This window comes from Melanotaenia boesemani, chromosome 7, assembly GCF_017639745.1.
Source record: "Melanotaenia boesemani isolate fMelBoe1 chromosome 7, fMelBoe1.pri, whole genome shotgun sequence".
NCBI lineage: Eukaryota > Metazoa > Chordata > Actinopteri > Atheriniformes > Melanotaeniidae > Melanotaenia > Melanotaenia boesemani.
Window position 1 is genome coordinate 28381971 of NC_055688.1, and position 27390 is coordinate 28409360.

Consider the following 27390-nt stretch of genomic DNA (forward strand, 5'->3'; position numbering starts at 1 on the left):
TACTTCATAGTATTAATGAAAAAAATTCATATTCAAGACACAGAAGAATAGTAATGGTGTGAATGACGTTTTATGACAGAAACAGAGGCGAACATACTGAGGACGTGTCACAGATTTATTCCTGTATTTCCTTGAGTGTATTGAACAATGATGTGTTATATAATTCTGTTCTTCCTGATCGTGAGTGTTTATTTTGTATTTTATATCCCTTTGCCAAGATACCACAGAGTTATTTATTCAGTGCGTGTTTTACATACTTTACAGGTTCACATCAAGTTGCCTCAATGCCTGCTTGTAGTAAACTACAGGAAAAGGAAACAATTACCACCTCCCAAATTCTGCGTCTTTCTGCTACGTTTTGGACATGTGAGCAAACTACAACATGTGTGCAACTTCTTTTGAGAGGCTGGTCAGATGATACATGAAAGAAAAGTTGAGGTCTGCAGCCGAGTGAAAGTTGTTGGAGATTTTTAATGACTTTGAAATATAAAATGTTCCCGACCTCAGTTTTCCTGGGACAATACTAAACGCTTTGCTACTTAAAAAATAATGTTAATTTTGCCACATGTATAGGACTTATGGCTTATTTGCATATCTTGTTCCTGTTTGGGGTTTTAGGGAAAATCTTCTAAAACAAGCAGAAGAAATCTTCATTTTCTTGTTGGCAATGTGACAAACCTGTTGAGCTTAAATGAGAAGAAGGGCCACCCAAATATGGTCTCAAACCTTGCTGTTGTAGATACAATCTCCATTATCTGTTCCTTTTGTTCTTATTTTATCTTTAGAATCATTGTGCAAACTGCAATAAGTCCTGAAACCACAGTTCACAGCCACCTCTGTTTAATTTGTTGGTTTTTGTTCCTTTTTTAATTGAAATTGGTGGTGAGTAGAGGAATTCTGGGGAAATAAAATATGAAGTTAATAGTTGCATTTGTTTAAATAGTACAAATGCAGTTAATAGATGATAATTGTTTCCAGTTTCCAAAACTCTGTAACGGGAAATGTATTTTCCAGGAGACTGGGCTGGGCAGATACTCACAGAGAAATATCTTGTTAGGCCTGTCTTCCCTTCACACGTGTTCAACACTGTCGTGTGGTTTCATGCGTTCATCTTATTAACGAGTCGTTTATCGTAAAACACATTTCTCTGTCTTTGTGCTCATTGTATTTGACTGTCATGTGTTCGTCTTTCTTTACATTTTTTAACAATTCAAATTCCCAAACATGCTTTTCAGTGTCTCACCGTGAGATAAAATCTAAAGAGAAATAGTCAAGTTTTTTGCTGTGACACCTTAAACTAAATGATGAAAATCAATACCAATCAATAAGATTTAAAAGCAAAACAGGCCACAAAAATATTAAATATATACAAGTTTCAAGCAGTAACTTTCAAATATTTATTCTTATTTATTTCTTAGAGTCATTTAAAGAGTCTCTGAAGCATCATGTTTCCACTTCAACAAACATATGAAGGAATAACAGATTTAACAATGTGAAGACAAATCGGTCATTTTCTATCTTTATATTGTTTATGTTGAATATTTATTATGATATGAAATATTTTCTCACCTCTAACAATTTTATCTCTTTAATCTGTAGAGAATATTTGGAGCTGTGAAGCTCAGCATTGTCTTCATGTATCTTCAGGCCATCTGCAGTTTCCAGCTCCAACTCCAGAAAATGTTAGAGAATTAAAGATCATCAGCACTGAAATATAAACTTGATGCTTGTCTGTAAACTTGTGAAATTTACTGGCACCATAAATATTCCTGAAACCAGTTTTCTGTCTTGAAAGAACATAAAGTCTAAATTTAATTATTGCTGTTAAGTAATATCTTAACCCTTATTTGGTGTATTTGAAGTTTGGTTGTACCAACGTATTTTATCTTTTAATGGTCATCACCATTACAGCAAGGAAGGACATTTATATATTTATTTGTTTCAAGTATCTTCTCTTAATTAATTAAAGTTTTTTTCTCCAGCTACAGAACTTTGTTCTAAAACTCATAAATGAACTGATGACAGAAAAAAGAGATGTTTATATGGACAAGGAATAACTGAAAGAAAGAGCTACGGAAAGAGGAACTTGTGATAGAAAATTTATCATCAGGAAGATCAGTTTCCAACAAAAGCTTCATTGTTCACGACATTTTGAGGAACTACATTTTATGCAAGATGACACATCCGATAAATGTTTACCTGAAATTCCTTTACAGGTTAAGTTTAAAATAATATAAAGTAGATTCATTGACTAAATGAGCAACTATATCACATTAAGTGTTTCCACGTTAACCCATTAGACATGATGCAACATGAGTGTGTAAATCTTTTCAGATTTGGTGGAACATTTGTCTGTATTTACCTTTAAAGTCTGATTCAGCATTTCTTTCAAAACATATTTATTTATTTATTTTTATTTTAAGAGTTGATAATACATGGGTAAATAAATAATTTAAAACAATCTCTCTTCCTGTTGATCATGTTTTCTCTGAGAAAAGATCTTCAGTAGATAGTTTAATCTGGAAAGGCTTCAGGTTTTAGAAGGTTTTGTTAGAAACATCTTAGATTTATAATAAATTAAGACTTAACAATATTATTACTTTTTGCTACAAAACAAAATGGAAATAAGAGCTTTTTGGATATGAAAAAAAAATGTTGATTAATGTCCACTTATTACGGTTTCATTCAAAGTGTTATCACTGCACATTATATCAGTGTTTGAAAATTGCCTAAAACCTTCAGGTTTAAAACAATGAAATCTTTTTGTTTTTAGGAGAAAATATGAAATACATGCATCATTTGCATTACATTTGTTTTTATCTGAGATACACAAGCAGGGATATATGTAGCACAACTAATAGATGAGTGATGAGCATCACCTGGAAACTGTTTTTCTTTTATCTTCAGCATCATCTTTGCAAACTGCAATAAATCCTGACGCCACTGTCATTAGCCCTTAATGTTTTTTTTTATTGATTTTTGTTCCTTTTTTGTAATTTAAAGTGTTTCACCTACAAACCAAAGTAGTTTGTTAAGGCCTAAAATAAATAAATAAAAAAAAAATAATAATAAAAAAAAATCTTTTCAAGGTGATGAACACATGGTTTGGTTTTGAGCAGTCAAATTCTCTAGAAATAAAATATGTAGTTAATCTCTGCATGTGTTTGTTAACCAACATATAAAACAAAAAACTAGAGGCAGTTTCTGGTTTCCAAAATTGTAACTGGAAAGGTTTGTTCCAGGAAACTGAACTGGGCAAACATTCATTGATTATTATCTTGTTAAGCCTGTATTTCCGTAAGACGTGTTGAACTCTGACGTGTTGTTTTAACTTATACATCCTAACAATGAGTCCTTTACCGTCAGACATGATTTTGTCTCTTTGAGCTCATTGTGTTGTGATCATCATGTGTTTTTCTTTCTGAGAAAATTGAAATTCCAAAGACATGTTTGCAATATATCTTTCACTTGTGTGCGATAATGTCAAAAGTAAAAAAGAGGTATGTTCTGTGTTGAAAAACAACGTTTTTCCCAAAAAATAAAATTAAAACAGCCAATTAAATACAATTAAAAGCAAAACAAGCAATAATTTTGCGCCACATCTTTTTCCCTTTTTTTGTATTCGACCTTTGTCATTAAACAGCAACAAATCACAGCCAAAATCATACAGAGGATATTATTTCCATTTGTAGATTGTTTACCCAGTTAATGGCACGGTGTAATTGATAAAAAGAATTAACAAAAGACAAGATAATTATAACGTCTTATTTTTCATTCACTTCTTTATGACTTTCCTTGTCAACCCTTTAAAATCCTCTAAGATGTTTTATGCATAAAAAACTCTTTGGGAAACATCTGTTTCATTGGACTACTTTTATTGGACCTTTGCTGTTGTAACAAGACCATTTTTGTTGCCTATCTGCTACTGAAGTACATGGATTCATAGATAAATTGAATTAGCAACTGGCCTGAAATATGTCAAGAATCTTAGCTTTCCAATGGTGTGTAGCATGCAGGTACTTAGATGATAGACTGAGTAAAATAATTATTTATTTTTCACATCCCCCACACTGGTACCAACGGGTCAACGAAAAGGAAGAAACAATGAGCATTTTAGAGAACTACATATTAAACAATGCAACGTCTGAAATATGTTTGTCTTATTTTCTGCACACATGAAAAAAAGGTAAATCTTATGTTTGATTTTTTATTTAACCATTCAAACCTCATGCAGCATGAGTGTGTAGCTCTGTGTTTAAAAGTTGTAGAGAAATTTGTTTTGTATTGATTTTTTATTTGATTTTATTGTTTCTAAAGGGTTTCACATACAAACCAAAGTAGTTTGTTAACAAAAATCTGTTCAAGGTAGGAACGCACGGTTTGGTGGTGAGTAGAGAAATTCTATAGAAATAAAATATGAAGTTAATGTCTGTATGTTTTAAATACAAAGAAAAGAAAGAAATTATAGCTGTTTCTGGTTTCCAAAATTGTAACTGGAAACGTATTTTCCAGGAGAACGGGCTGGGCAAACATTCACTGATTATTATCTTGTTAAGCCTGTATTTCCTTAAGACGTGTTGAACTCTGACGTGTTGTTTTAACTTATACATCCTAACAATGAGTCCTTTACCGTCAGACATGATTTTGTCTCTTTGAGCTCATTGTGTTGTGATCGTCATGTGTTTTTCTTTCTTAGAATTACTTAAACTGTTTGTAATTCCAAAAGCATGTCTGCAATGCATCTTTAACTTGTGTGAGATAATATCAAAAGTGAAAGAGTTACTAAAACATAAATCTTCTCTTAAACAAAAAATCAATAACAATTAATTAAACATCCTTCAAAATGAAATGAATCAGATGCAGATATTTAAAATATCCCATTTTAAAGTCCAATAGAGATCTGTTATATTCCAGTATATCCCATGCTCTCTGTAGATTAACCAAAGTTCCACTTGTTACGCACCACATGATCGGGATTTAGTTTTTTTACTCAAAATATTATTTATAAAAATAGCCAAGGAGAACAATTATTAAACATTTCATTTCAGTTTTACCATTGGCATAACACAGCAAATAACAATGTTAACTCATACTGTGGATATTTATTACATATGTTTGTTGACCTAGTTAATCTCTTAACTCTTTATCTGAGTCAAACAAGACACTTTTATTTCAGAAAAAGAGTAATTGAAAGAAAGAGTTTACAAAAGACAAGATAATTAAAACATCTAATTTTTCATTCACATATTTGGGATTTTGTTTGTGACCCCATTAAAATCTTTAAATTTTCCCCTAAAATGTGTTTTTATGGATAAAAGACTTGTTGGGGAACGTTTTTACTGGGCTACTTTTATTGGACCCTTGCTGATGTTACAGGACAATTTTTGTTGCAGCATCATCTGCTTCTGAAGTATATTATGGCTTCAAAGATAAACTGGTGACTCTTTGGAAATAAGTGATTTCTGAATTTACAGTTATGATTAGTCTGGGATCATTTACGCCATTCAAATATCAACAATCTCAGCTTTCTAAGGGTGTGTAACATATGCAGGTACCTGGAAGCCAGACTGAGTAAAATACATATTAATCTGTTACATCCTGGTACCAACAGGTTAATGAAAAGAAAGAAACAATGAGTATTTCAGAGAATGGGGAAACCTGTGATGGAGGAGTTATTGTCAGGAAGAACAGGTTCAAACAAAGGCATCGTTGTTTAATACATGTTCGGAAACTACATGTTCAACAAAAAGACAAGTCTAATAATTGTTTCAATTTCTCTTAAGACTTTAAAGTGTGTAACTTTTTTTTAAGATGGAGAGACATTTGTGGGCATTAATATTTCAGCTTGATTTAGTGTGAGGATCCCATCACACTCAAAACAAGCAAGACAGAAAAAAAAAAAAAGACCTTGCGACATAAAAGGGACTAAAGCTTTTTTGATATAAAAAAGAGCTGTACGGTGGTGTGGTGGTGGTTAGTACCGCAGCCTCACAGCAACCTCGACTGGGGGGAGGTTCGCACCTGGGGGGGGCGGTGGCCTTTCTGTGTGGAGTTTGCATGTTCTCCCTGTGTATGCATGGGGGCTCTCTGGGTTCTCCGGCTTCCTCCCACTGTCCAAAGACATGCATGTTAGGTTAACTGGTCACTAAATTCTCCCTAGGGTGTTGTCCCTGCAATGGACTGGTGACCTGTCCAGGGGGTAACCTCCTCTCACCTGTTAAAAATTCTGGGAAGCTCCAGCTTCCCTGCGACTAAGCGGTACAGACAATGAATGATTGATATAAAAAGCCGTTGTAGTTTAACTAATTAATTTATTTAAGGATGTATTGTTGATTATGAGTCATCAAATTTTCATTCAAAATAGAATCAGTATTAACTCTGGAGCTGGACTCTGAAAAGAGAAGTTCTTTTAACTTGAGGTGATGTAACTTCTGGTCCTCTGGATCCGCCTCCTATCTAAAAGACAGTTTAGAGACAGAAGAGTAGAAGATGAAAAGAGAAACCTGTAATCTGTTTCTAAACTGTGTGAATCTACACAATGCACCTTAAATTAAAGCTTGTCTCACACCATTTTCACCCAGTCTCCTTCTAGGACTGCACTCTTCTGGATGGAGATGTCTGATGTTTCTCCAGGTATCTGTTGGAGCCATTTCTCCTGCGTGGGGGGACACGACTTCCAGTGCTCCGATGACCACTGGTCGTACTGTTGTCTTCACCTTTACGGCTTGGCCACCATTATTTTGTTGGTCTGTATTTGGAAGTCCCACAGGATCTTAGCCCTCTCATTCTCCGCCATCTTGGAGGTGTTTCCTATTGTGACCTAGGGGCCTCCAGTCAATATTCTGCACAGATGTTTCTGTACACTATGCTGGCTACTTAGTTATGGTGTTCGGTGTATTTTTCCCCATGTATTATCCGTGTATTATCTTGCACCCTGCTGTGAGGTGCTGGATTGTTTCAGGGGTGTCTTTGCACAGCCTGCGCCTGGAGTCCTGCCTGGTGTCGTAGATATGGGCCTCGATCGCCCTGGTACTCAAGGCTTTCTCTTGTGCTGCCATAAATATATATATATATATAATCCCATATGTATAATATATATATATGGGAACATTTTAAATAAACTAGTGAATCTTATTACTTATTGTAAAGTACATATTGAATTCACAACATCAGCTTATATGTAGGTATGCTTGTTTGAATTAATCTTTATTTTTTGTATCAGAGGGAGTGTAGGAGGGAAGTAGTGTATTATGTAATAACCTGTAACCACACAAAGTGCATATGTGGTATTTATCTTAATATAAATTTGACGTATAGTAAATTCAATACAAACATAAATTAATATAATATATACATTACATTTAATTTTTTTTCTATTTATAGCTATATACACACACACATAATGAATGACAAACATAAAAGGTTTTTTGTGAATAACACAATATAAATTCATCTCTACAGAAACTTGAATAGACAAACACAATTAATAAATACATCTGTTTATCAGATTCCATTGAGGTATTCATGATACTGTTGGTGGCATCTTAACACAGTGCTGAGAAAGAAGAAACTATGGCTAATTCTTGAGGACTGAACTTTGTTCAGGTGAGACAGTGGATCATGAGTTCTGAGATTCTCTTTCTGTCTCTGCAGTTTCATCCCCTCCTGAATTCAGCTCTGTTTGTGTGTCTGGTGTGTGCAGATCAAGTTCAAAAGCAGGATTTATTTGTCCTTGTCTGTGCCGATTCTGAACCTCCTCAAAAATCTGAAAAACCTGTCAATCATAAAACAACGTTAGCGTGAACACACACCAAATCCTAAAATATTTAAAAAGTAAATGTCAGGAAACAAATATACTTTATATTACCTTGGATTTAGGAATGAGACCCACTCTAAAGAAACCAATGTGTCCAGTTTCGATCTTGGTGCAGTCGACCACGGTGGATGCAATGTTTTCTGGGGAGGGTCCATCACATAACACTCCCTCCACCTAGAACAAGAAAAATACATGAACACTTTACAAAACCAATCAGTTATTCCTGAACTTATTACCACTTGATTTCTGTCATTACCTTGTCTCCAAGTTTGGCGTAAACTTGGTTATGATGAGTTGTGTCTGCTTCGCCTGTGGGGTTGGCTGAGGTTACAGCAATGGGCCCCACCTACAAGAAATAAATTGGATGGTCAATGAATTTTCATAAATCCTGGCTTTTTAATTTATCACTTTTTAACTGGAAAAGATGTGCAGCTATCAATTTCTATTCACCAGATTAATGAGGTGTGTTGCTACTGCACAGTCTGGATTTCTGATCGCAATGCTTTGTGGAGTTCCTATATGTTTGGCTGCATCTCCTAAACCAAACGTGTCCATCCAGGGACCTGTATGAGACAAGAAACCAATATGATGCTCATAAATCCCAACCAACCATTCATGATGAACCCATACATAATGGACCACATGTAAATGTGGACACACTCACCTCGGGGTATGACCATACTAATGGAGGACGGCCATGCAGCCTCCATGAAGTCCAGGAGCAGGGGGCTCAGCAGGTGTCTTACAGGCTCCAGCTGTTTGATGGAGGAGATCCACATGGACATGGGTCGGTCCTCGGCTTGTTTTTTCACCCTGGAGTCAAACAGCAAAAAAAAAAAAAAAAAAAAAAAAAAAAAAAAGAAAAGAGAGAGATTCACTAAATGAATCTAACTAAGGTTATTCTAAAAAAAACGATAGAAACCTACTTGTATGCTTTGACAACAGCATCTGGTCTGTTGCAGGCTGCTACCAGCACATAGACAGTGTCTGTTGGCATTCCACATATGCCTCCATTTTTCATGATTTCTGCATGAGAAAAGCATAAAATAAAATAAAATTAAATTAAATAAAATTAAATAAAGGAAACATAAATACAGCAACTAAACAAGTGTCTTTTTCAGGAATCAGCACCATTGTCTTTTATTTCTCACCTGCAATCTGCTGGACTGATGTGGCCTTGCGGGCGGGTACATGTGGACATATATTGGCCCCTCCCCCTACCCCACCCAGCTTGACAAGAGGTCTTCCTAAGGGGATCTGGGGAGACTTGAAGGTGCTGTTGAAAATGTGTGCCAAGAAACAGTAAAAACTGACGAGACCAAAGATGATGGTGACTCCTATGTCATAACCATAAGGTAGTGCACCCACTGCATCCAGCAGAAAGCTGATGAGTATGAGCTGAAAGGTGAACGCATAGACAAACCAGGTAACGTTTACAAACAAAGCTGCAACTGTCACTAGAAAGTTAAACAGCATGAAGCTAATGATCCCAACAGCCACACTGAAGCCTCTGGTTTCACCGTAGAGGCCACCGTATCTCGTCAGCCCCCACACTGTCCACATCACCCCGTAGAGGATAAAGACTGTGCTCTCAAAGGTTTTACCCCGAGCAAATGCTACTGAACCACACAGCAGCTGCAGCGCCCCACCAGCCACCACCACCCAGGGCAGAACCAGCACAGACAGAGGATTTCTGGCACCAACTGTGGCTGTGATGGCAAAAGCAGCCAGCACACTGCAGGCATGACCCAACACCTCTGCATCTGCATATTTAGAGTAGCCCAGGTGAGGTGCATGTTGTTCCTTATCATGAGCTCTGAGAACAACACTCTGCATCTTGGTTACTAAATTCTTGAAAACTCCCTTTCCTGTAGGAATCATGATACTGGAGACCATGTTGAATGTAGTAATAAAAAGCATGATGGCAGATGCTACAAATATAGCTGCCTGTACACCCTGAGTGCCCCCTTGGAAGAAGCCTTGAGGTTGGGCTGCTATAGAAATACAGTAGGCTACAAAGAATAACTGGTAGAAACCCTCCAACAAACTCTTCTGACAGCTGAACAGAGCCAGGATGAAAAAAAGAACTGAAAAGACAACAGGGAAAGGGACAGGAGAGAAAGGCTGAATGGAATAAAAAGACAACAGAGCACTGTAACCCTCTGCAAACTTCAGCAGGGCAGTGAAACCAAAGAAAGTGGCAGCTAGAGTGTCCATAGCTCGGTAAAAGAGGACACACAAGCCAAGCTGGAAGACTCCAGCTGTCCACAGCCAAGGGACATGACCGACGTAAAGCTGGGGGACCACACCTAACAGGGGACAGGCTAATACAGAAGCAGACAACAAGTTCATCACCAAACCTGCAGTTACTGCATCACTGCAGCGCTGGTTCTGCTCAGATTTTTCCTTCAGTCCTGAGTTTGGAAGTCCCACTTTGCCTTGAGTGATCAAGGACAGCAGTTGTCCAAAACCAAAATAAACACACACTAAACAGACAAGGAAATAATTAGCAGCTGTGGCAGACTGGCCAAACCCTGCAGCTGAGAGGCCAGCAATTTGATGAGCACAGGCTAAAGAAATGCCAACAGATATAAGAAACAGAACTACTTTCCTCACAAAGACAGCAACACTGCCTATGATGAACAAGGCCAAGGTAAATGCTGCCAGACCAGGGACTAGAGAGGATTTCAGGTCTGTGGGATGAAGCACCATCTGTCCTACCAGAATGTACACCAGACCTGAACCACACCACAGAGCAGAGACAGTCAGACACAGAGCAGAAAACAGCTGGGCGTGGGACAGACTGCGGCAGACACCTAGGAGAGAGAAGAGGCAGAGTCAGGAGATGGGAAGCAGCTAAATAAATAAATCTGTGAGCATAAATAAATCAAAACAAACCTGCATAAGCTACAATAGCAGCAATGATGAGGAGTAGTATCCCCAGAGCAGTGTAAGGGATGAAGTTTTTCTCAGAAGAGCTGGCATAGCTGTTCACCAAAAGCAGGAGCGAACCTGATGATCAAACATATGGAGAACATTCTGAGTTGCAGAAGAACACACCATGTTATGAATTTATTTAACTTTTGTTCTCCTTTAAGATAATGCTTTGCCAAGAGAAGGCAACAGCATTAAAGTAAGAATAGGGTTGTAGGTTTAATCGCCTCATTTGATTTCCTGTTTCAGTAGTTATTCTTTGACTACATTCTCTCTTTTTTGGCACCAGCACCATTAATAAATTAATTAAAAAAGTTAATAAATAATAAATTAATTAATAAAATTAAAATAATATAATAATTAATAAAAAAAGACTAAGATAAATCCGGCTCTTCTCTTATACACGTTTATGTTCTGTCACTCAAATATACGGTAACATGTTTTAAAAGTTTCTTTTAAAAAGGAGGCTATTTTTTATGAGGATACAAAAAAAGAGGTGCTTCACAATAAAGAAAACGAAAAACAGGCTAAATACATAATAACACTGCTAGCTGACCTATGAACATACAAGCTTACCGGCGGCGATGCTCAGGACGCCGACCGACTCACGTAGAGAGCCGCGTTGAGCCATGACAACGATAGGTTTCTGCCGGCGTGAAGACGGGTTTTATAGAGCTGCGAGTGACGTCAGCACGCAAAGTAACTGCGAGCGTCTCGAAAGGAAAAACTCCTTCCTGGGATCAGATTAGTAAAAGGAAATAAACTGCAACTAAAATAATCAGTTTCTGTCTACAGACGAATGTGGCCAGAGACAGACCTCCTGTAGGAGGTAGGAGAGATGTGGACCTCCCCATCCTTCCCAAATTTCATTCTATTTCTTATTCAGCAAAATATTAGGTGAATCAATAAAATAAATAAGGTTAGACTAAGTAAAGTTTGAGTATATACTATGTGGCTGTTTTTTTTCTGCCATTTTACAGATGAATGAGAGGTATGTCCCACCAGGTTTTCTTGTTTGCCTTTACATGCATGATGTGAGCATTTGAGGCAACATGTTGTGGGAGGAGTCAGGAGAAGCAGGCAGGTCCATAAAAAGTGGATCAGCGCTCAGTCACGTCCACTGAAAAGCTGAGTGACACACTGAGTAAAAGTGCAGGCCACCGATACTTGTTAAGGTGAGAAATCTATCCACATTGCCTTTGCTGTCTTTGCTTTTCTCCTTGTAGTTTAGTAAAAACAAATGTGTACATTTTTGACAATAAATAATTAAATGAAAATAGCTCAACAAAGGTCGCCAGAAACATTGCCACACTGAACTGAGGATATGCTTTATTAATGTTTAATGCAGTCAAAGTAGTATGTTTATTCAGGCACATTCAGTCTTGCACAGACAGCCGTAACTCCTGTTACTCAGGTTTAGTGTCAGTTATGTTACTTGGCAGCAGCAGATGCAGCATCACTCCTGAGACTCATTTCTTACCTGGCTCTGTAAATTTTTTATGTGAACATACAGCAGGTAGTCTTGGAGCAGTTCTCTGGTATAAATATACTCCTCATCTTACAGGAAAACAAATAATGTTGCATCAGTTGATCTAAATGAAAGAAAATTTATAGGGTTTGCAGATCTTTAGATTTATGTGCTTTAGTATGTGTTTTACAGGAATCATGGCAAAGCGTGTTGCAGTTATTCTCTCAGGCTGTGGAGTCTATGACGGCACAGAGATCCATGAGGCCTCGGCTGTCCTTGTCCATCTGAGTCGTGCCGGAGCAAAAGTAAGAACAAGTAAAGAAAGAAAGGAAACCCACAATACTGTATTTATTTATCTCTGATATCTATACCTCATATCTGAATTTCATGTTGATAATTAAGTTAGCATTAAAAGAAACTTTAAAATGATCCCACAGTCCTTTCATTCAGAGTTTAATGCGGTATGAAATGTTTAACATGCTGATGTTTGATTTTTAGGTGCAGATGTTTGCTCCAAATGCAGATCAGATGCATGTTGTAAATCACTGTGAGGGGAAACCTACTGAGGAGAAGAGAAACATCCTGCAGGAAAGCGCTCGCATCGCCAGGGGTGATGTGACTGATCTGGCTAAGTTAGATGTCTCAGCGTTTGATGCTGCCATCATCCCAGGTGAGACTGTCTGAGCCAAAGATAACCACAGAGTGATGTATATGATTGTCTCTTTAGTTGATCTCCACCTTTATGATTTTCTAAATGAATCCTGTTGTGTTCAATCAGGAGGATTTGGTGTGGCTAAGAACCTGAGTGACTGGGCTGTGAATAATAAGGACTGCACCATCCAGCCACACCTAGAGAAGCTCATCAAGGCTTTTCACAAAGCTGGAAAGCCTCTGGGCATGTGCTGCATTTCTCCCATCCTGGCTGCTAAGATCCTGCCTGGCTGTGAGGTCACCGTGGGGCAAGACAAAGAGTGTGACAAGTGTGTGGAGGGGAAAAACAGTTTATAATTATTGCTATTTTTGGACATGAAACCGTTTCAGTCAATGTTTCCTTTCATTTCATCCTCAGGTGGCCGTATGCTCAAACAGCAGGAGCTGTGAAGGAGATGGGATGCAAACATGTGAACAAAGGTGTGGAGGAAGCTCATGTTGATGTCAAGAATAAGCTGGCCACCACCTGCGCCTTCATGTGCAACGCTCCCATTCACCAAGTTTTTGATGGCATCGGTGTCATGGTTAAAGAGACACTGAAACTGGCTTAACAAGAGTGTTACTGGAAATTGATTTTGTTTATTTTAGGTTTTTTTTTTAAAGATACCAAGAATTGCTAACAAATATTGAATTTATTATCAAGTTCTCTCATTTTTCTCTGTTACACTGTCAAATTCTTGAGAATGTCAGTAAAATCTTCTCTGCTTAATACAAATTTGTGGGTATTTTTCCTGTATAGTACAGAAAAAATAAATAAATAAAACACATTACTAAAAGGTATAATCCAGAACATAAATATATGACAATGTTCTGATCGAGTGTTTAGACTTAACACCGAAAATAAAAATGGTTTTGTGTGATTTAGCATAATTATCCCTCAAATTAGCATTTAAAACTTTGTTATCACACACATAACATTTTTTTCTAAGCCATATTATGAAAATTTGCCATCAGTGCAATGGCAGAGGATTTCTGCTTTGAGTCTGCACAGCACCACCTACGTCCATTCTATGCTCACTTAATCTAGTTCAGGGTCCCAAGGGGCTGGAGCCCATCCCAGTCGCTGTCAGGGGAAAGGCAGGGTACACCTTGGGTAGGTTACCAGTTCATCTTAAGGCCAAGAAATACAAACAGCCATTCATACTCCCTCTAAAATTAGGATGAACAACAAACCCATCTGTGGGAGGAGGAAGCAGGAGTACCTACACAGCGACAACAAGCAAACAGAAAGGTTACAGTCAAGGTTCAACCCAGGAACCTGTGAGGCTTAGTGGTTGTGAAGCTATAGTGCTAGCCATCCGTGCCATCTGCTGTCAGGCAGAGGTGTGGCAAAAATGTGTAAAAGCAAGCTACAATATTTAGGAGCACTTTTCTAGTTCTGACAGTGTAACTGCAGACGTTTCCAACTAAAGTTTTTCCAACTAAAGACATTGTTGTTATCAGTTTAATGCAGAGGATGCGTTGTCATATTAAGCCTCATGTGCAATATTCTTCTGAAAGACATTAAAGTATTCCTGAGCACAGAGCCAATCTTCTTTATCAGTTCATTCATACTGATGTCACACCAGAAACAGAGAAGAACTTGTCCAATAAATTACTTTTACATGCTCAGGAAATTATATTTTATTTATTTACAGCGATGTTATATAACTATAACATCCCCTATTTTCAGTAAAACTGTATCCAAATCTTGAATTTGTTGCAAGAGAATGAAAACAGAAATTATATGCACAATTGTTTTGTGAGGTTATTGCAAAATTTTATTTAAAAAGTCATGAAAAAGTGCTTTTGTCTGTATTGCAACTGATTGTCCACATTAAATATAAAGACACAGAAAAATAAAAATACAGAAACATTCATCACCAGAAGTACTACAAACCATAGCATAGAAATAAATTTGGTATGATAAACATACAACACACATTTGATTGAACTCTAATTTTCTTGCCAAACATAAAAGCAAATACTGTCAGGACCCCAGGAATCATTTATGTACTTTTGTTAGAGAAATTGTTGAAGTGGTCCACCCCACAAGCCAACACTGTCGACTGAAATTTCCTGGGTCGATCAGGATCCTAACAGCAAAACAAGAAGAAGAAAACAGTCAACAAGATGCAAGTGCAACAAACTAAAATGACAACCAGAAAATATGTATGTCTCACCTCTATGGGATATGCACAGGTGGGAACATAACGGATCACAAAGCCACAGCGTCTCTTCTGGGATGTGTTGGAATCACTTCCATGGACAAGAAATCCATCATGAATCTGTAAAAAAAAAAAAAGATTTATTTATTTTATGGTTCTATTGTTGGATAAACTGTTTTCAGACATATCTGTTATCTTTACCACTAAAATAAACTTACAGACATCTGTCCAGCTCTCAGAGGGCAAAACACAGCTTCCTCCATCTGCACCAGCTCTTCTGGGATCTCCTGGTTGACTGACAGCATGTTTCCAGAGCGGATGGCTTGGCGATGAGGCAACATGCCAGAGCAGTGAGTGCCTTCATGTAGGGCAGAAATGTTAATAAATAAGGAAGAAACCTGGTTTTGATAATTATTTTTTACATCCTGTTTTATTTAGCTGTCATAGATTTTCATATTAAGGTGGGAACCAACAGACACTTAATGTTTTAATTTAGCTACAGCTGAACCAGGACCACAGCCTCATGTGTTACATAGTAGGTACCTGGGATGACCTGAAGGGCCCCGTTTTCTTTTTCTGAGTCATCCAGAGCGAGCCACACTGAGACAACAGGACCACCAGCAATTCCCCAATATCTGTGAACGCAACAGTCACAGTTGTGACACACAAAGACACAAAATTAAGTACAACAAAATGTGCTTAGGTATTTTTTTTTTTTAAGAACATCAGACTCACCTCATATCCTGGTGCCAGGCCACATATGGAAGTTCATTTTCTCCATTCTTCTCATCAGTTTCATTTTTGTTTTCTTCATGCCCAGCTGGTTTGAGTACAGGGTATTTACAGATGAAACGAGAATCCAGAAGGATGACATCAGAGCCCAGGATGGCTTGGATCACTTGCAGGACACGGGGGTGTTTGGTCAGATTCATCACCCATGGATACTGAAGGTGAACATTGTGGAGGCTGTACTGAGTGTAGTCTTCACCTGTGGACGCATAAAAATACGTTATGTATGCCTTTTTTTAACCAGAAAAATCACAGTTTTCTTTCTTTAATTCAACAGATTTTACTGTACAAAAAGAACAACTTGGGTGTGTCAGAAAATGTGTAAGGCCACTAGAGGAATGCCGTATAGCCAAGCCTTCACTGTTTCTGCCATGACCCTTTTTAGCTCATTTTTGATTCACAAAATGTGTTCCATTATCACTATAGATTGATCATCCACATGTTGCAAAAGGTTTTCTTTCAAATAATTCAACCATGATAAGTAAATACTTATTCTATCAGACCACTATCTCCACCATCTCATCAATACATTATTTTTCCATCAGCATGCACTCATTTAAGAATTAAAATGGAAAACTATACTAAATAAATCCTCACAGCTGCACACTTGTCAGTTTTTTCCTGCTCCTGTTTCCTCTAATGCTCCTTTTATTAATGCTTCCTTTGCATCAGCAGATCTTCATTTGTTACTTACCAAATTCCTCCTCCAGCTTAGAAAAGGCCTGTCTGGCTTCCCTCAGCTCCATCTCATTCAGCACCGGCAGCGGTGAGAGGAAGCCCTGCTGGTTGTAGCTCTCCTGGAGTTTCGTCGTGGATGTAGTCATCTTTGCTGGTTTCACAACTGGTGCCTCAGAATTTCTGCTCCAAGATTGGAAAGGCTGATTGTGATGGTGGCGGTTAAAACGTTGAACAGAAAGAGTGAGTGAGAAATAGAGAGGATATTTAAGAGCGGTAAAATCCAGTGATGGTTTCATATTTATCCTGCTTTCCGTCATCATTTTATACCTAATAAATGCATAAAAAATACATTTATAGAAGTAAATAAAATCCTGTTCTTTGACACCAATATAACTCTGGAGACCACACCTCATTACATGACATTAGGAGTTGTGTGTGTGTGTGTGTTTTCAATCTGCTGTGCTGTGCTGAAAACAGTCATGCACTCAGACTGCAGAGATGTAAAACTATCTAGAAAGTATAATGAAAGAAAAATAAAGTTAATTTAAAGGCAGCCTTGTCTCTACTTAAAATTCAAACTTAATGCATCCTTATTTTTCTAACTGTTCAAGTAAATTTAATCTGCAAACCAAACCTTTTAAGTATCAATACAACAACTACAGCAGAATATGAAATTGTCTCCTTACCTGTCTGCTGTGCAGTCTGAGTTTGGACTCTGCTCAGCTCCTCCTTGGTTGAGATTATATACTAATCAGAGCATCTTGTGGAAATTCCTACTCCTGAGTCAACATCTTAAAATATAATCATGTGCAACAATCCTTTCATATGCTGAGCAAACATTTCTGGGAACACAGAAGGAAGGAGGAAAATCCATTACATAGGTGTGGAGAGTTACTGAAAGGTGTAGTCATAAACAAAGTAATCTGAAACCTTTTCTTTTCAGATACTTGTGGGACACCTTTATTCCACTTACAGGGCTTCCTATTGTCTTTACTGTTTCACAGATGTGAGGACTTGCTTTTGTTTCTGAATTTAATCTCAGTGAATCAGTACTGTACAGCAGAACTCATAGCTGCATCAGCCCAACTTTTCCACTCATCACCACCTTATATTAAAGTTTTACATTCCTGCTCAGAGATTCGGAGAGTGAAAGAAGGATGGATGATCACAGGGAGAAACATCATTCATATTGTGTGAGATGAAGGTGTGAGGACAGCTGGGCAACGACCAAATGAAAATGAGGAATAATGATGTCTTCAAGCTGTTAATATCAGCCATTTTACCTGATGAAACAATTGTGTTTTTACCATTTTTAACCATTTTTTACCAACGGTTTTTAACCTTTAACATTTCATTGTTTTCCTTTAACACTATATAACAATGCCCACATGTTTGGTCCCTGTCAAATAACCAAAGTATATGAAAACACTTGAATTATGCTGGTCATATTTAGTAATATTTAAACTGGCTATTTGCTTGAATACTGTGATAAATGAGTTTGAGTATGTAGCTTGTTACAATGTGACACTGCCCCCTGCAGTCTCACATATTTTATTTTTTACCCTTCATGATGCCTGTTCATTTTGTACTCTACATAAATCATATAATAAGTTAATGGAATACAACTTATTATCTGTAACAGGAACAATTTAAGCTTGCTGAGAAAATAATTTACAGAGAAAAGCCCCTGGCCCCACACTTCATATCTGTTGTTGCGTTGATACACGGCAGTGGTTTAGATTCAGATAAAGACAGTGATCCGGAAGTTTATTATTAGGCATTGGGTAATTAGAGAATAGATCATTTAAAAAAATTTAAAAATCTCTAATTAAAGAAGTAATAAAGAAATAAAATAAGCGAGCAGGCACTGTGGCTTCAGTCACCAAACAGTTTTTATAGAAAAGTCAGAAAAAATTCATGTCAAAGAGATAGTGATACTTGTCTTTTTTGTATGATTTCAGAATGTACCAAAATATACTTTAACCTTTAAAGGTGAACTTACTCTGACTTCTTCTAAACTTTTCAGCGCACACGTAGAATAATTTACTGTTTAAATGCTTATTGCACAACTTATTGTTCTCCAACAGGATGAATAAATGAAAGACAAACAAAACCTGAAATGGACCACTCACTGTTCTGGTTCAATGAAAACTTCTACTTAAACAGTCCTGCTCATCATTCTGTTCACATTTTGACATCACCAGAACAAGACGACACCTAACATGTGACAATTTATTGAAACATTGACATTTTATGTTGTGGTATACACACCACTATTATTAGCTTTCGGTTCAATGAATTGTTTGAGATGGAGAAATTACCATTACATAATTCTACTTAAATATCCTACATTCACAGAATAACATCAGCGTTTTATACATAGCCTGTCTTCCTTTCACACATGTTCAACACTGACGTGTGGTTTCATCCCATTCATATGATTAACGAGTTGTTTATCGTAAAACACATTTCTCTGTCTCTGTGCTCATTGTATTCCTCTTTCTTTACATTTTTTAATAATTCAAATTCCCAAACATGCTTTTCAGTGTCTCACCGTGAGATAAAATCTAAAGAGAAATAGTCAAGTTCTTTGCTATGACATCTTAAACTAAATAATAAAAATCAATTGTCATGGTTGCTGCTCTGCTGGGCCTACAGCTCCTCATCACACTCATCTGCTCTACCTAGTGCAGCCCTGATTACTCACTCTGTTCACCTGCTCTCCTCCCTACTTAAGCTCACTCCAGTCCTTGCTTCCCTGCCAGATGGTCAGCATTGTTTTCTCTTGTTGATGTCCAGCGTTTACTCTTGTTGCCTGATTCCTGTGTTTGACCCAGTTACGGCCCTTGGACTTCTCTTGCCTCATCCCCTGTCGGACTGCTCCTGCCTTGTGCTCTCCTGGATTTTGACCTGTTTTGGAACGACCACGGATATTCGCCTGCCCCAGCTAAATAGTCTGCCTCCTACCCCTGTTTATGACTCTTGGCTTCTTAAATCTCTGCTTGTTTGGATTGTGGATCATCCTGACTGTTTCTGGAGTCCTTTCAGGATATTATTCCTTGCTTTACCTGAGGAAGGCGCCACCGCTTCCTACTGGACCAAACCCTGCTCATCTCCTCCATTACCTGGACTGAATAAATTACTTTCTTGGAATCTATCACTGTGTGTGTGGCTGAATTTCCGGGTCCTCAGGGAGACACCATTACATCAATACCAATCAATAAGATTTAAAAGCAAAACAGGCCACAAAAATATTAAATATATACAAGTTTCAAGCACTAACTTTCAAATATTCTTATTTATTTCTTAGAGCCATTTAAAGAGTTTTCTGTCTTAGACGAACATAAAGTCTAAATTTTATTATTGCTGTTAAGTAATATCTTTACCCTTATTTGGTGTATTTGAAGTTTGGTTGTACCAACGTATTTTATCTTTTAATGGTCATCACCATTACAGCAAGGAAGGGGATATATATATATATATATATATATATATATATATATATATATATAATTTCAAGTATCTTAATGAAAGTTTTTTTTTTTTTTTTTTTCCACAGCTACAGAACTTTGGTCTAAAACTCATAAATGAAAAAAGAGATGTTTATATGGACAAGGAATAACTGAAAGAGCTACGGAAAGAGAAACTTGTGATAGAAAATTTATCATCAGGAAGATCAGTTTCCAACAAAAGCTTCATTGTTCACGACATTTTGAGGAACTACATTTTATGCAAGATGACACATCTGATAAATGTTTACCTGAAATTCCTTTACAGGTTAAGTTCAAAATAATATAAAGTGGATTCATTGACTAAATGAGCAACTATATCACATTAAGTGTTTCCACGTTAACCCATTAGACATGTTGCAACATGAGTGTGTAAATCTTTTCTGATTTGGTGGAACATTTGTTTGTATTTACCTTTAAAGTCTGATTCAGCATTTCTTTCAAAACACACATTTATTTATTTATTTTTTTCATTTTAAGAGTTGATAACACATGGGTAAATAAATAATTTAAAACAGTATAATCTCTCTTCCTGTTGATCATGTTTTCTCTGAGAAAAGATCTTCAGTAGATAGTTTAATCTGGAAAGGCTTCAGGTTTTAGAAGGTTTTGTTAGAAACATCTTAGATTTATAATAAATTAAGACTTAACAATATTATTACTTTTTGCTACAAAACAAAATGGAAAAAGGAGCCTTATGGATATGAAAAAAAAGACAAAAAAAAAAAAGACAAAAAAGTTGATTAATGTTGACTTTTTACGTTTTCATTTAAACTCTTATCACTGCACATTATATCAGTGTTTGAAAATTGCCTAAAACCTTCTGGTTTAAAACAATGAAATCTTTGTTTTTAGGAGAAAATATGAAATACATGCATCATTTGCATTACATTTGTTTTTATCTGAGATACACAAGCAGGGATATATGTAGCACAACTAATAGATGAGTGATGAGCGTCACCTGGAAGCTGTTTTTCTTTTATCTTCAGCATCATCTTTGCAAACTGCAGTAAATCCTGACGCCACTGTCATTAGCCCTTAATGTTTTTTTTTATTGATTTTGTTCCTTTTTTGTAATTTAAGGTGTTTCACCTACAAACCAAAGTAGTTTGTTAAGGCCTAAAAATAATAATAATAATAAAAAAATCTATTCAAGGTGATGAACACATGGTTTGGTTTTGAGCAGTCAAATTCTCTAGAAATAAAATATGAAGTTAATCTCTGCATGTGTTTGTTAACCAACATATAAAACAAAAAACTAGAGGCAGTTTCTGGTTTCCAAAATTTGTAACTGGAAAGGTTTGTTCCAGGAAACTGAGCTGGGCAAACATTGATTGATAATTATCTTGTTAAGCCTGTATTTCCTAAAGATGTGCTCAACACTGACGTGTTGTTTTAATCTATTCATCCAATTCAACAATGAGTCCTTTACCGTAAGACAATTTTTTGTCTCTTTGAGCTCATTGTGTTGTGATCGTCATGTGTTTTTCTTTCTTAGAATTACTTAAACTGTTTGTAATTCCAAAAGCATGTCTGCAATGCATCTTTAACTTGAGTGAGATAATATCAAAAGTGAAAGAGTTACTAAAACATAAATCTTCTCTTAAACAAAAAAATCAATAACAATTAATTAAACATCTTTAAAAGTGAAATGAATCAGATGCAGATATTTAAAATATCCCATTTTAAAGTCCAATAGAGATCTGTTATATTCCAGTATATCCCATGCTCTCTGTGGATTAACCAAAGTTCCACTTGTTAAGCACCACATGATCGGGACTTTGTTTTTTTACTCAAAATATTATTTATAAAAATAGCCAAGGAGAACAATTATTAAACATTTCATTTCAGTTTTACCATTGGCATAACACAGCAAATAACAATGTTAACTCATACTGTGGATATTTATTACATTTGTTTGTTGGCCTAGTTAATCTCTTAACTCTTTATCTGAGACAAACAAGACACTTTTATTTCAGAAAAAGAGTAATTGAAAGAAAGAGTTTACAAAAGACAAGATCGTTAAAACATCTAATTTTTCATTCACATATTTGGGATTTTGCTTGTGACCCCATTAAAATCCTTAAATTTTCCCCTAAAATGTGTTTTTATGGATAAAAGACTTGTTGGGGAACGTTTTTACTGGGCTACTTTTATTGGACCCTTGCTGATGTTACAGAACAATTTTTGTTGCAGCATCATCTGCTACTGAAGTATATTATGGCTTCAAAGAGAAATTGGTGACTCTTTGGAAATAAGTGATTTCTGAATCTACAGTTAAGATTAGTCTGGGATCATTTACATCATTCAAATATCAACAATCTCAGCTTTCTAAGGGTGTGTAACATATGTAGGTACCTGGAAGCCAGACTGAGTAAAATACATATTAATCTGTTACATCCTGGTACCAACAGGTTAATGAAAAGAAAGAAACAATGAGCATTTCAGAGAATGGGGAAACCTGTGATGGAAGAGTTATTGTCAGGAAGAACAGGTTCAAACAAAAGGCATCGTTGTTTAATACATGTTGGGAAACTACATGTTCAACAAGATGACAAGTCTAATAATTGTTTCAATTTATCTAAAGACTTTAAAGTGTGTAACTTTTTTTTAAAGATGGAGAGACATTTGTGGGCATTAATATTTTAGCTTGATTTAGTGTGAGGATCCCATCACGCTCAAAACAAGCAAGACAGAAAAAAAAAAGACCTTGCGACATAAAAGGGACTAAAGCTTTTTTGATATAAAAAGAGCTGTACGGTGGTGTGGTGGTGGTTAGTACCGCAACGTCACAGCAAGGTCTCCTGGGGGGATGTTCGAATCTGGGGGGTGGTGGCCTTTCTTTGTGAAGTTTGCATGTTCTCCCTGTGTATGCATGGGGGCTCTCTGGGTTCTCCGGCTTCCTCCCACTGTCCAAAGACATGCATGTTAGGTTAACTGGTCACTAAATTCTCCCTAGGGTGTTGTCCCTGCAATGGACTGGTAACCTGTCCAGGGGGTAACCTCCTCTCACCTGTTAAAAATGAGCTTCCCTGCCACATGTAATAGACTAAGCGGTACAGAGAATGAATGAATGATATAAGTAACTCTATTAACTCTGGAGCTGGACTCTGAAAAGAGAAGTTCTTTTAACTTGAGGTGATGTAACTTCTGGTCCTCTGGATCCGCCTCTTATCTAAAAGACAGTTTAGAGACAGAAGAGTAGAAGATGAAAAGAGAAACCTGTAATCTGTTTCTAAACTGTGTGAATCTACACAATGCACCTTAAATTAAAGCTTGTCTCACACCAATTTTACCCAGTCTGCTTCTTAAGTAAATTATTTTTTCTTTAACACTATGAGGTTCAAACATAAAGGCTTATGTCAGAGTAGGAAAGAACAAACTATTACAGGCATTAAATTGAAAGACATTATTAAAGCTATTACTAACCCATACACACACACACACTATATATACAGTGGATATATATATATATATATATATATATATATATATATATATATATATATAACTCTTCCCTCACCAAACCTCCCATCTTCCTTGGATAGGCTGGGTGGCTGTTCATCTCAAGCTCGGGTTCTCTACCAGAGTCCTGGGAGCATCTTAGTTATTCCTAGGACTGCACTCTTCTGGAAGGAGATGTCTGATATTTCTCCAGGTATCTGCAGCGTGGGGGGACATGACCCCCAGTGCTCCGATGACCACTGGTAGTACTGTTGCCTTCACCTTCCATCCTTCACCTTTACGGCTTGGCCACCACTATTTTGTCGGTCTGTATCTGGAAGTCCCGCAGGATCTTAGCCCTCTCATTCTCCACCACCTTGGAGGTGTTTCCTATTGTGACCTAGGGGTCTCCAGTCAATATTCTGCACAGATGTTTCTGTACACTATGCCGGCTACTTGATTATGGTGTTCCGTGTATTTTTGCCTGCCAGTATTTTGCACCCTGCTGTGAGGTGCTGGATTGTTTCAGGGGTGTCTTTGCACAGCCTGCACCTGGAGTCCTGCCTGGTGTGGTAGATATGGGCCTCGATCGCCCTGGTCCTCAAGGCTTGCTCCTGTGCTGCCATATATATATATATATATATATAAACATTTGAAATGAACTAGTGAATCTTATCACTTATTGTAACGTATATTTTGAATTCACAATATCAGCTTATATGTACGGTGTATATGTAAGGTGTGCTTGTTTGAATTAATCTTTATTTTTTGTATCAGTGGGAGTGTAGGAGGGAAGTAGTGTATTATGTAATAACCTGTAACCACACAAAGTGCATATGTGGTATTTAGCTAAGCATAATTTTGACTTATAGTACATTCAATACAAACATAAATTAATATAATATATACATTACATTTAATTTTTTTTCTAGAGGAGATCCACATGGACATGGGCCGGTCCTATTTTATTCTATTCTACAGTCATTTAGCAGACGCTTTTATCCAAAGCGACTTACATTTGAGAGTAAGAACAACACAAGCATGAATTCAAACAAGATGGGACGTCATAATTAGGTGATAGTCAGACTGCTTTGACACAGGTGCTGTCATGTAGTGCTAGAGGCAGTGCATATATTTTTTTTTTTTTTTTTTTTTAAAGTCATTTAGTTTAAATACAAGATCACGATTTCATCACACAATATCAACTTGGGCATAAGTGCACACAGCTTCTTCAGTACTTGGTTGAGCCAAAGAGCTGGACAAATCTTTCTAACTCATTTAGTTAAGCTAAGTGTGGAAATGCTCCTCTGCGGATCGGACGGAGTTTGGTAGATCATTCCACCACCGGGGAACAACAGAGAAGAGTCTACCTCTACCTCAGAGAGAAGGGTCCTTGGCTTGTTTTTTCACCCTGGAGTCAAATAGCAAAAAAAAAAAAAAAAAAGAAAAAAAAAAGAAAAGAGAGAGAGAGATTCACTAAATGGATCTAACTAAGGTTATTCTAAAAAACAATAGAAACCTACTTGTATGCTTTGACAACGGCATCTGGTCTGTTGCAGGCTGCTACCAGCACATAGACGGTGTCTGTTGGCATTCCACATATGCCTCCATTTTTCATGATTTACGCATGAGAAAAGCAAAAATTAAATAAAATGAAATTAAATTAAATTAAATTAAATAAAGGAAACATAAATACAGCAACTAAACAAGTGTCTTTTTTCAGGAATCAGCACCATTGTCTTTTATTTCTCACCTGCAATCTGCTGGACTGATGTGGCCTTGCGGGCGGGTACATGTGGACATATATTGGCCCCTCCCCCTACCCCACCCAGCTTGACAAGAGGTCTTCCTAAGGGGGTCTGGGGAGACTTGAAGGTACTGTTGAAAATGTGTGCCAAGAAACAGTAAAAACTGACGAGACCAAAGATGATGGTGACTCCTATGTCATAACCATAAGGCAGTGCACCCACTGCATCCAGCAGAAAGCTGATGAGTATGAGCTGGAAGGTGAACGCATAGACAAACCAGGTAACGTTTACAAACAAAGCTGCAACTGTCACTAGAAAGTTAAACAGCATGAAGCTAATGATCCCAACAGCCACATTGAAGCCTCTGGTTTCACCGTAGAGGCCACCGTATCTCGTCAGCCCCCACACTGTCCACATCACCCTGTAGAGGATAAAGACTGTGCTCTCAAAGGTTTTACCCCGAGCAAATGCTACTGAACCACACAGCAGCTGCAGCGCCCCACCAGCCACCACCACCCAGGGCAGAACCAGCACAGACAGAGGATTTCTGGCACCAACTGTGGCTGTGATGGCAAAAGCAGCCAGCACACTGCAGGCATGACCCAACACCTCTGCATCTGCATATTTAGAGTAGCCCAGGTGAGGTGCATGTTGTTCCTTATCATGAGCTCTGAGAACAACACTCTGCATCTTGGTTACTAAATTCTTGAAAACTCCCTTTCCTGTTGGAATCATGATACTGGAGACCATGTTGAATGTAGTAATAAAAAGCATGATGGCAGATGCTACAAATATAGCTGCCTGTACACCCTGAGTGCCCCCTTGGAAGAAGCCTTGAGGTTGGGCTGCTATAGAAATACAGTAGGCTACAAAGAATAACTGGTAGAAACCCTCCAACAAACTCGTCTGACAGCTGAACAGAGCCAGGATGAAAAAAAGAACTGAAAAGACAACAGGGAAAGGGACAGGAGAGAAAGGCTGAATGGAATAAAAAGACAACAGAGCACTGTAACCCTCTGCAAACTTCAGCAGGGCAGTGAAACCAAAGAAAGTGGCAGCTAGAGTGTCCATAGCTCGGTAAAAGAGGACACACAAGCCAAGCTGGAATACTCCAGCTGTCCACAGCCAAGGGACATGACCGACATAAAGCTGGGGGACCACACCTAACAGGGGACAGGCTAATACAGAAGCAGACAACAAGTTCATCACCAAACCTGCAGTTACTGCATCACTGCAGCGCTGGTTCTGCTCAGATTTTTCCTTCAGTCCTGAGTTTGGAAGTCCCACTTTGCCTTGAGTGATCAAGGACAGCAGTTGTCCAAAACCAAAATAAACACACATTAAACAGACAAGGAAATAATTAGCAGCTGTGGCAGACTGGCCAAACCTATAGAATAACCTGAACGATTGGGCTGCACCATCCAGCCACATCTAGAGAAGCTCATCAAGGCTTTTCACAAAGCTGGAAAGCCTCTGGGCATGTGCTGCATTTCTCCCATCCTGGCTGCTAAGATCCTGCCTGGCTGTGAGGTCACCGTGGGGCAAGACAAAGAGTGTGACAAGTGTGTGTGGGGGGGACAAAAAGTTCATAATTATTGATATTTTTGGACATGAATCTGTTTCAGTCAATGTTTCCTTTCATTTTATCCTCAGGTGGCCGTATGCTCAAACAGCAGGAGCTGTGAAGGAGATGGGATGCAAACATGTGAACAAAGAAAGAACTTAATCTAGTTCAGGGTCCCAAGGGGCTGGAGCCTATACCAGCTGCTGTCAGGGGAAAGGCAGGGTACACCTTAGGTCACCAATTCATCTTAAGGCCAACAAATACAAACAGCCATTCATGCTCGCTCTAAAATTAGGATGAACAACAAACCCGTCTGTGAAAGGAGGAAGCAGGAGTACCCACACAGCGACAACAAGCAAACAGAAAGGTTACAGTCAAGGTTCAACCCAGGAACCTGTGAGGCTTAGTGGTTGTGAAGCTATAGTGCTAGCCATCCGTGCCATCTGCTGTCAGGCAGAGGTGTGGCAAAAATGTGTAAAAGCAAGCTACAATATTTAGGAGCACTTTTCTAGTTCTGACAGTGTAACTGCAGACGTTTCCAACTAAAGTTTTCCAACTAAAGACATTGTTGTTATCAGTTTA

General features: G+C 37.7%; 4 protein-coding genes across 5 annotated transcripts; 1 reads left to right on the plus strand and 3 right to left on the minus strand.

Annotated features, from left to right (window-relative positions):
- Positions 1–7195: 7195 nt before the first annotated feature.
- On the minus strand, positions 7196–11386 carry LOC121643095. The gene is made up of 9 exons (XM_041990312.1): positions 11327–11386; positions 10715–10828; positions 8968–10632; positions 8743–8842; positions 8481–8629; positions 8267–8379; positions 8073–8162; positions 7868–7990; positions 7196–7774 (listed from the first exon to the last, which is right to left on the minus strand). The coding sequence occupies exons 1-9, from the start codon at positions 11379–11381 to the stop codon at positions 7619–7621; spliced, it is 2565 nt and encodes an 854-aa protein (XP_041846246.1). The 5' UTR covers positions 11382–11386; the 3' UTR covers positions 7196–7618.
- A 438-nt stretch (positions 11387–11824) lies between these two features.
- LOC121643717 (glutamine amidotransferase-like class 1 domain-containing protein 3A, mitochondrial) lies at positions 11825–14076 on the plus strand. Of its 2 annotated transcripts, XM_041991274.1 has the most exons (6): positions 11825–11925; positions 12411–12523; positions 12717–12888; positions 12997–13198; positions 13288–13508; positions 14066–14076. In XM_041991274.1, exons 2-5 carry the CDS (start codon positions 12416–12418, stop codon positions 13478–13480), a joined length of 675 nt encoding a protein of 224 aa, XP_041847208.1. In that variant the 5' UTR covers positions 11825–11925; positions 12411–12415; the 3' UTR covers positions 13481–13508; positions 14066–14076. The 2 variants fall into 2 exon arrangements, with proteins under 2 accessions (XP_041847208.1, XP_041847207.1); XM_041991273.1 differs by lacking the exon at positions 14066–14076 and having other exon boundaries at positions 13288–13637.
- A 597-nt stretch (positions 14077–14673) lies between these two features.
- On the minus strand, positions 14674–17284 carry zgc:174917 (uncharacterized protein LOC565650 homolog). The gene is made up of 7 exons (XM_041991271.1): positions 17230–17284; positions 16560–16743; positions 15812–16064; positions 15620–15711; positions 15295–15434; positions 15092–15196; positions 14674–15004 (listed from the first exon to the last, which is right to left on the minus strand). Exons 2-7 carry the CDS (start codon positions 16687–16689, stop codon positions 14918–14920), a joined length of 807 nt encoding a protein of 268 aa, XP_041847205.1. The 5' UTR covers positions 16690–16743; positions 17230–17284; the 3' UTR covers positions 14674–14917.
- A 7954-nt stretch (positions 17285–25238) lies between these two features.
- LOC121642793 lies at positions 25239–26630 on the minus strand (the record flags this gene model as incomplete). Its single annotated transcript, XM_041989743.1, has 1 exon — positions 25239–26630. A coding segment is annotated over one exon (1392 nt), but the record flags the coding sequence as incomplete, so codon positions are not given.
- Between the last annotated feature and the right edge of the window lie 760 nt (positions 26631–27390).